General features: G+C 48.5%; 1 protein-coding gene across 17 annotated transcripts in view; it reads left to right on the plus strand.

Moving 5' to 3' along the window:
• Anks1b (ankyrin repeat and sterile alpha motif domain containing 1B) overlaps positions 1-6,523 on the plus strand; it is a 1,025,752-nt gene extending 1,019,229 nt beyond the window's left edge. For 4 of the 17 annotated variants that reach the window (XM_076554614.1, XM_076554615.1, XM_076554617.1 and 1 more), the window contains one exon: positions 2,952-6,509. In XM_076554614.1, coding sequence (XP_076410729.1) covers positions 2,952-3,062 — 111 coding nt within the window. In that variant the 3' untranslated portion in view covers positions 3,063-6,509. Of the gene's footprint in view, positions 1-151; positions 2,906-2,935 lie in introns of those variants that run through there. The other 13 variants (XM_076554611.1, XM_076554613.1, XM_076554612.1 and 10 more) reach the window with 10 other exon arrangements.
• Positions 6,524-8,716: the final 2,193 nt, after the last annotated feature.

Consider the following 8,716-nt stretch of genomic DNA (forward strand, 5'->3'; position numbering starts at 1 on the left):
TCATCTCTGAGATGCCTGGGCCACATCCTGTGTGCCTTCCCTCTGGACAGCTGATGCTCTCTGCAGCCTAGTCACTGCTAGAAGGTGACACCCCCTCCTCCTTATCATCTGCCTCCCTCCAGGAACTTCCTCCCTTCCCTCCCTCCCACAGGCTCTGCAGACATCCTGTCCCAACAGGCTGGTATGACTTCAAAGCGGCCGCCTCTGGTAGTAGCAACACCCCAAAGCTGGAAGGCTCCCAGCCAGCTTCCCATCTGCTCTCTGCTCCAGCTACCATCCTGCATCCTAGACTCTCTGGGATTGGCACCGGGCAGGCCCCCAGAACGCATGCCCCCTCACCTCACCCTGCAATCTTTCCATCTGCCACATTCTCCTCCCAGCAGCTCTCAGCCTCCGTGTCATGAGGACATAGACATTTTTAACCTCCAAAGAGAGGTTCCTTCCTGGGTGACGATTGCGGCTCCTGGTTTACACCTTTGCCCGCCCCCTCTCTCTCTCATCTCTGCTCTTGGTAACTTGCACACCCACGGGGATGACCCCTCAGCATCTGACCTCTTCGTCATCCCCGACACTTTCCTCCTACATCCCAGAAGGGAGCTTCTCCTCAGCTGACTGGTCATCACCAGTGACTGTACCTCTCAAATCCCACACTACACGCCTACTCTACTCCTGACCTCCCCGCCTGCCTCAGCACCACCCCAGCCCATGCGCCCGCCCGGCTCTCTATCTCCAGGCCCGACACACCCCAAACTTGCAAGTGCCTGCTCGGTCTGTTTTTAAGCATCCCCACCAAACACAAATCCTTCCTTCCTTCTCTCCTCCCTCTTCTGGGCTCAGTAAACAGCACAGCTCTTCGCCATACTGCTTGAACCCAAACCCACAAGTCAGTCACCTTGACTCCTCTTGTGTCCACACTTCTGCATTCAGCCCATGAGCAGAGTCCGCTCTTTGCTCCCCCAGAACATGCCTCCCATCTGCCCGCTCCTCTCCACTTCCCCCATCACCCCCCTCATCCAAATCCAAGCCCAATGACACCCCCCCAGGCACTCCCTTTCTCCACACAGTAGAGATCATGGCACCCAGGAAATACCAAAACCTCATTTCTCACCACACTCTGTGATGCCCAGGTCTGCTCAGTCCTACTTGTCTGGATGCCAGCTGCCCCCTGGCATGCTCTCTCCCACCTCTCCTGACTCCTGATGTGCATGGCCCACTCCCTGGTATCATTCAGGTCTCAGCTGCATGAAGAAGCTTCCCCTGACTAAAATAGATGCCTGGTCACACTGTAGCCCCCACACTGTTCATTGTCTATAGTAGTTACTGAGGTTTTTTTTCACTTACCACTTATGCCTGCCTCTCTTCCTCTACAAAAACATCTGCTTCATGAAGTACACTGGCATGCTGTCCCCCCAGGGCCAGGTCTACAGCAGGCACTTAGCACACATCTGTTCTTAAAAGAAATGAGGTCCCGAGGGTGGATTTAACGACTGTGTCTTTGAGTCTGATCAGGTTTCTGGGTGTCCGGGAATGCACAGCATGTTTGGGGGATTGTCACTTAAGCTACTATATTCCTTCTCATGTGGGCTGGGTAAGTCTGTTCACTGCGGGCGCCTCCATGCAGCTTTCCTGTGGTCCACGTAGACTTCTTCCAGAAGAGCACAAAGCGTTTGTTGCCATAAGGGCTCATAGAATATTCATCTAAGACGCCCTCTCTGGGAAACAGGAAAATACACAGTGAATAATGCTAATGTCTTCACCTGGCTCAGGATCCAGTCCCTCACCAGGCTCCGATATTCCCATTTCTGGTGGTTTACTGTTAGGAAACAGTGCTCCTGAGACTGTGAAGACCTTCCCTCCGCCTATGGGGACACAGTGGAAACCCAGCAGAAGGCAGCCCTGATAGGCACATAGGCACAGACCCTGCAGCCTCTAGCAGGCTTGTAGAGAAAGTCTGAACGTGCCTTCCAGAAATTCCTTGGCCCAATTTACAGAGCAAAGTAGACAGCCAAAGGATGAGAAAGCTATTAGAGCTCACACTAGCTACTGCCCAGGGAATGGCCTGCTTGGCTTTTCGCAAAGCACAGAGACAGGTGAGGCCAAGGCCCAACCTCACAGGCCCTTGATGACCTCTTCCCTTCCTCTGCCTCCCGATCTCCTGTCCATCTCTCCCTGGGATCTGTACCTGCCTTCTGTCCACCCCAGTACCTCTTCTCATCCTGGAAGCCGCTTGCTCATTGTCTTAACAGTATTTATTGCCCAAGTATTTATTATATGCCTGCTTGGCATTGGGCTGCCAGGAGTCCCCCCCCCGGGGGGGGGGGTTGGAGAAAACAGCAATCAAGAAAGCATAAAACCCCACCTTTATGGGCGTGCATTACGGAGAGGGAGTAGGCATTAAGTCTGCTGGCGTATGTGTCAGTAAGAGAGCAGAAGGGGGAAGCAGAAAAGTTGAGGTGCCGTTTTTTTGTAGAGGGTGTGGCAGGTACAGCTTCTAGGAGAGGAAGAGGCATTGGAGCCAAGACCTGGACCACCCTGGCTAGGAAGGCGCCAACAGGGAGAGAGGAGAGGCCTTGCGCAATGATGGGTGCCCGAGGACCAGCTTCGGGGGGGCGGCATGGCAGAAAGGCGGCAGGCAGGCCAGCGGGTGGGCACCGCAGGCCCCTCGTGAGGCTTTAGGGTTCTTTCGGACCCCGATGGAGGGTGGGGACCGCCGCTGCTCCCCTGCCTGAGCCCCGGGGGCGGGGCCGGGGTCTCACTCGCGTCACCCTTGCAGGCCCCTGCAGAGTCGCTGTGCAGTGCAGGTGCGAAAGCGCGAACGCCGCCGCCGCCGGGTCCGCCCCGCAGCAGCGCGGCGGGGCGCGCGGGGCCCGAGGTGGGGTTCCCGCGGCGCCCCCGCGGCCGCGCCGCCGCCCAGCTGCCGGATAACGGGCATCAGCCTTTCTGTTTTAAAGCAGATCGACCCTTCTGAGCAAAAGACTCTGGCCAATCTGCCGTGGATTGTGGAGCCGGGGCAAGAAGCCAAGAGGGGCATTAATACCAAGTATGAAACCACGATTTTCTGATACTGCCCGCCGCCCCGAGTCCTTCGCGGTGCCTAGCTCGCCAAGCAGTCCTCGCAGCAGGCTTTCCTTCGCGCCTCCTCCTCCGTGTCCACCCGCCCCGGGAGGAAGACTGCTCAGCTCGCTCGCGTGGCCTCGTCACGGGCGGAAGGGAGCTTTCTGCCAGCGAGACTTTGCCGCCCCTAGAGGCGCGGGGTGGGGCGGCTACGCGGGGCGCCCCAACTCCGCCGCCACCGCCTCCTTCCGAGGTACTGCTCAACTGCCCCGTTCTTGCTTTGCTTTAGTTGGGGGAGAAATACCTTTTCTTAAAAGAAAGCGAAAAGGGGGGGGGGTCTCCAGTACTGCCTCCAAGTCTAAAGCATCTTGGGTTTCAGATTTTTTTTTTTCCACCGTCAGCCGGTTTGGAAGGAAAGTCAGAACAGTACTAGCCGCCCCCACCCAGACCCCGACCCCCAAAAGCACCTGTAAAATCATTGTGATCACTGAGTACAGTTTCATGCAAAGAGACAAAGCAACCCTCACGATTGCCAGGAAATTCTGTCTCCCGATTTCTATATTTGTGGATTTTATATGTATAATCAACTATGTCAGATAAAGGAAACCTTTATTGAATGATTCAAAAATTTAAAAGTGATTTAAAACAGAGGAATTTATTATGCACAGAAAAAAAAATGTGTCTTGTATTAAATATTTTTATTAAAAGGATGTTTCATTAATGCATTCACAAGAACACTATGTTTGTTGTGCGGGATGTCTCTGGTGTCGAGGGACTCCATCTCTACTGTTTTGGCTCGAGGACTGGCCCAGGTGTGGCCAAACTCTGAGGCCGTCCCTGGAGCAGGGAATCGGACTTGCGCTGGGGTGACCCCCAGTGCCCATGCAGCCGTAGCCCGCACAAGTGGTTTATAGGGATTTTTTTGGGTTTTTTTGTTTTAACCTTCGAAGTGTTTTAATGAACATGTTTAACAAAAAAATATAATCTAGGGCTTCTGCTGTCAAGATTTCTGTCATGGAAACCTTGTTTGAGAATGGTGTTAATAAAATTCTATTGCAAAATTTTTTTCTAGAAAAAAAAATAAATAACACAAAAAAAGAAGAAATTCCAAAGTAATAAAGACTTTTCTTGAAACAGATTAAAAAAAATGTTTGCTTACGATTTGATTAAATAAATTTACTTACGTTTCTTTAAGGTATTTTAATTTTTTTAATGTCTCTGTGGAGTATTTGTATGATACCATAATGTATATTTCTGTAGAATCAAATTATATAAACAGTACCAATATCATTATAGAAAAATAACATTTTAATGTATATTGTTCTAACCGATCATATTGTGAATCATTTTGAAGTTCATTATAGCGATACTGATAAATTGTGAACTTGTCTTAATGTTTTTTTTTATTAACCAATATTATTTTAAACCTGAGATTATCATATTCATCAGTTGGTGAGTTTTGAAGAAAAACTAAATTTCATTTCAACTGACAAATGTATATGGTTTTAGTTCAGTGTTGGAGAATTTTAATACAATATTAAATTACTTGAACTGAATAGTTCCTTGTATATATTTTGCCTATTCACTGTTGATATGTATGTAGTAAACGGAGAGGAAAATAACACTAAAATATGGTACCAAAAGGAACTTGTATAGGAACGCAGTAGCCGGTGGCTTTGCCGAGACACACGCATATGTGTAAATAAGCTTGGGCTTCCAGTTATAAATTTTGTAATTTTTGTCATTATTTATATCCTATTAAAAAAAAAGCACACAAAATAAAACAGAAGTTGTACAGTGACTGGTGCTTGGCATCGTTCTGTGAGCACCTCCCTACAGCATCCACAGATAAAGAGGTTTTTTTTTTTTTTTTCCAATTGGCAACATCACCAAGAAAAACTTGCTCATTTCCAAGTTTGCACAGTCTGAAAAAGAAACACTATCTTCTGGGGCTTGAATTTCAGCCATAAGCCACCATTTAAAGCGGTATATATGGGGAGATTGGTAAGACAGACGTTTCTAAAACAGGGGACCACACACACACACACACACACACACACACACACACACACACACACACACACGAGTGGACTGCTTATATAGCACAACATACCTAGCTTGCTTAGGAAAGCATCCACTATACATCCTATACATCCACAAGGCCTTTTTCTTTTTTCCTAAAACGTGTGTGCCTGCTGTAAAGTGGGTGATGGGCCAATCAGAGCCACACTGATCCCATGGTCAGTGACCACCATGTTGCATGTCCCTGGACCTTCAGATCACCCACTCACTGCCCAATCCATGACTGCTACCCTTGGAAACCCAAAGCAGTCCTTGGATGTTCTCTGCCCATCATACAGAGGCCTGGAGCCTTGAACCCTGAGCTAAACCAGGGCAAGCCGGGCTGAACTGGGCCCTGGGACACTTCTCTCCTGAAGGAGGCTGTAGGCTGGGGGCTTCCACTGGTGTGCCCACTGGGTTAGTTTGCTCCTTTATCACTTTTTATTAATTTTCTCCAGTCCTCTTATAGATATCATCTCTGTTCATCACATGCATATTTTTATCCATAATGATCCCAGCATGAAGTACATGGCACACTCCAATGGGGAGAAATTAAAAGATAAATACTTGCCTAGTGGGGGGATGGGACAGTCTCCTTGTGCTGGTACCACTTGAGGGGGCAATAAGGACCGAGAGAAAGCTATGTGGCAGGGTTAGCCCTTCCAGTTGGGGGACACACGGTTGTAGTGACCCTCAGAGAGGAAGGCAGAGGTGACCCTGGTCTCCCTCTCCACCCTTCACCCTCCCACTTCGTAACAAACCTACCAAAGGTCAGGATACGAGAGCAGCCCATGGCCAGAGCAGGGCAGGGAATGAAAGGAACATGCCCAGAGCAGAAAAGCCAGCTCAGGCATGGGAGATGGGATTCATAGCTGATTTTAAAAAAAAAAAAAAAAAAAAAAAAAAAAAAAACCTGATGTTTGATAAATTCAGTAACCAGAAGATAAAAGTGGCAGCCCTTAAATGCTAACATTAATCAAAAGAGAACTTAAATGTCCCCTTTACAGAAAGACTTGAAGTCAATTGATCCATTTAATTTTTTCTTATTAAATGGTGTTCTGTAATAAATCTGAATGAATGAACCATATGAAAATTATGCTCGGCCTGTTAGTAAGTCGTCAAAGTGGTTTTCCTCAAGTTGGACTGCTTGGGCATGTCACCAGCTTCTCTGATGTTCAGATAAAATGGAAAAGAAGTTTAAGCTTAAAGGACATGTGGCCACACTCTCAAAAATCAGTAAAAATTTGCACTTGGACTCCAAGTAACGTCACTCCCATTTCTAAGAAGAATTGAAAATTTGAGGAGTCCTCTAGCTTCCAGTGAGCTAGGGTCTGTGTTCAGAAATATATATGGAATAAAACCTCTTTACTGACATTACATCTTCAAGTTCTCTTTGTCTACTGGCCGTTCAATGAGTACATTTCCTATGAAAAGCAATATGATGGTTATAAACATTGTCTTGAACAGAAACAGTGACCAACCAACATAGATCAGCAGCCTCTCTTCAGCCAGCTTCTGCCAGTCCACCTACAGCCCTGGTCCCCACAAGACCACTTGACCTCATCAGCATTTACTAGGGTTGGCTCTAGGAACAGAGCCCTGCTTCCCAGAGAAACCAATCCCCAAGCAGAGCAGGACCTGTGTACAGGGGTTGGACCTGTTGCCCGGTCACCATCCTGCATTTCTCTGTACCCACAGAAGGACTTGATTTAACTTTCCTGGCTTTGGTCAATCTATCAACTGAGAATTGACACCATTTCTCTTCTACCTGCTTCTGTAAATCATTCCAGACCCGACACGTTGCCCTCAGTGTGTAACTCAGAGGCTCATAGCTATATACTATTGTCAAAACCACTTTTTTCTCTTTCTTCTCCAAGCCCCCAGAGACCTGTGTTTATAAAAGATGTCCAAGCCTTGGAACTTTCTAGGAGTGGGTCATGATGGAGGCAAGGGGCGGGGATGAGGGGATCAGAGGGGAGTAACAGGCTGAATAGTCCATGCTGCTGGCCTCAGTAGGGTCACCAGGCCGTCTGCTTCAGGGTCTTCACAAGGGGCCCGACGTGATTCAACCAAGTAGAGAACGGTGGAATCGGGTGATAGACCCCGGCTGCACCTGCTGGGCAGGGTCCCCAGAGTTCACCATTCAGAAAATCTCTGCGTGGCCCTACTGACCTAGTGGAAGAGCGGAGACCAGTCAGGCTTGCAACCAAAGTTAACTCATGGGGTGGTAATAAATGCTACTGAAAGCAATCCATATCCAATACCCACTGTAACTGCCCTCTGAGGTCTCCACGACTCAATCAAGCTGTCCCCACAAGGGAACACCGAGGAAAAGCTGAGACAGCCCCAGGAAGGAGCTATGTCAATGGCTTTCTGGCGTTGGACAGACTGATTTCTCTACATTTCTCAAGGGTGCACGCCCATTTTTTTTTTTTTTTTTTTTTTTGAGAGAGAGAGAGAAAAAAAAAATCCCAACATGTTCAATGTGCTGTTGAGAGACTGAGGAGAAGAAAGTACCTCTGGCATGTTTTATCAGCATTGTCAGGGTGTGCTATCTCCAGAAGCCCTGGGTGATGAGTCGGGTGACCTTCAAGGGGCAACTGTGCCTCAGCTCCAACTGATTGTCAAGAGTAGGAAGGAAGACCCCGTTTCCACAGGCTTTCTAAGAAAGCTGGGTTCTTATGGGAAAGGAACACATGTTGAAATGTTGGCAACTAACTCATTGTTTAAAAATGAAGTGTTTGGTTGGTCAGATGGCTGGTTCCTGGGACCCACTTAAAGGTGGGTGAAGAGGCTGGGCGGTGGTGGCGCACGCCTTTAATCCTAGCACTCGGGAGGCAGAGGCAGGAGGATGTCTGTGAGTTTGAGGCCAGCCTGGTCTACAAAGCAAGATCCAGGAAAGGTACAAAACTACACAGAGAAACCCTGTCTCGAAAAACAAAACAAAACAAAAGGTGCACGAAGAGAACCAACTCCATCAAATTGTCCTCTGACCTACACACACACACACACACACACACACACACACACACACACACACACACACGGCACAGGGCAGTAAGAGCGGAGGATGTAGAGGTTAGGGGTTGCAGACACTGCTTGCCTGATATTTGATTGCTTTATGAGAGTTATAAACTGAATCCGGTGACTAGAAGGCCAAACACAGCCATGGCTTCAACACGGGAGTGGTTGAATGTTCCTTCATGCAACATGAATTTCAGACACAGGCAGTGCAGGGCCATGACGGTAGCTGCCATCCTAATCCCAAGGCTCATCCTCACCCCTATACTGCCGACCTGAGCGTGTGGCTTCTGTCCTCAAGGTTAAGACCTCGTCGCCTCAATGTGGCTGCCAGAACACTGCCCTGGTGTCCTGGGTGTTCATGTTCCAGGCAGGAGAAAAGATGGTAAGGACTAAAGACTGGTATTGTTGCCTGGGTGACCAAGAAAGCTCCACCCTACTGATAAGTATTTAAAAAAAAAAAATATTCCCGGTAGTGAGTTACTGCGCCAATGCAATAAGCCAATTCAAACCGAATTAGAAGTCCAGACTTAATGAACAAAGCATCCCTGGGTGATCTCGGGGGAAGAGAAGAAACCAC

This window comes from Peromyscus maniculatus, chromosome 18 (genome assembly GCF_049852395.1).
Source record: "Peromyscus maniculatus bairdii isolate BWxNUB_F1_BW_parent chromosome 18, HU_Pman_BW_mat_3.1, whole genome shotgun sequence".
In the NCBI taxonomy this organism is placed as follows: domain Eukaryota; kingdom Metazoa; phylum Chordata; class Mammalia; order Rodentia; family Cricetidae; genus Peromyscus; species Peromyscus maniculatus.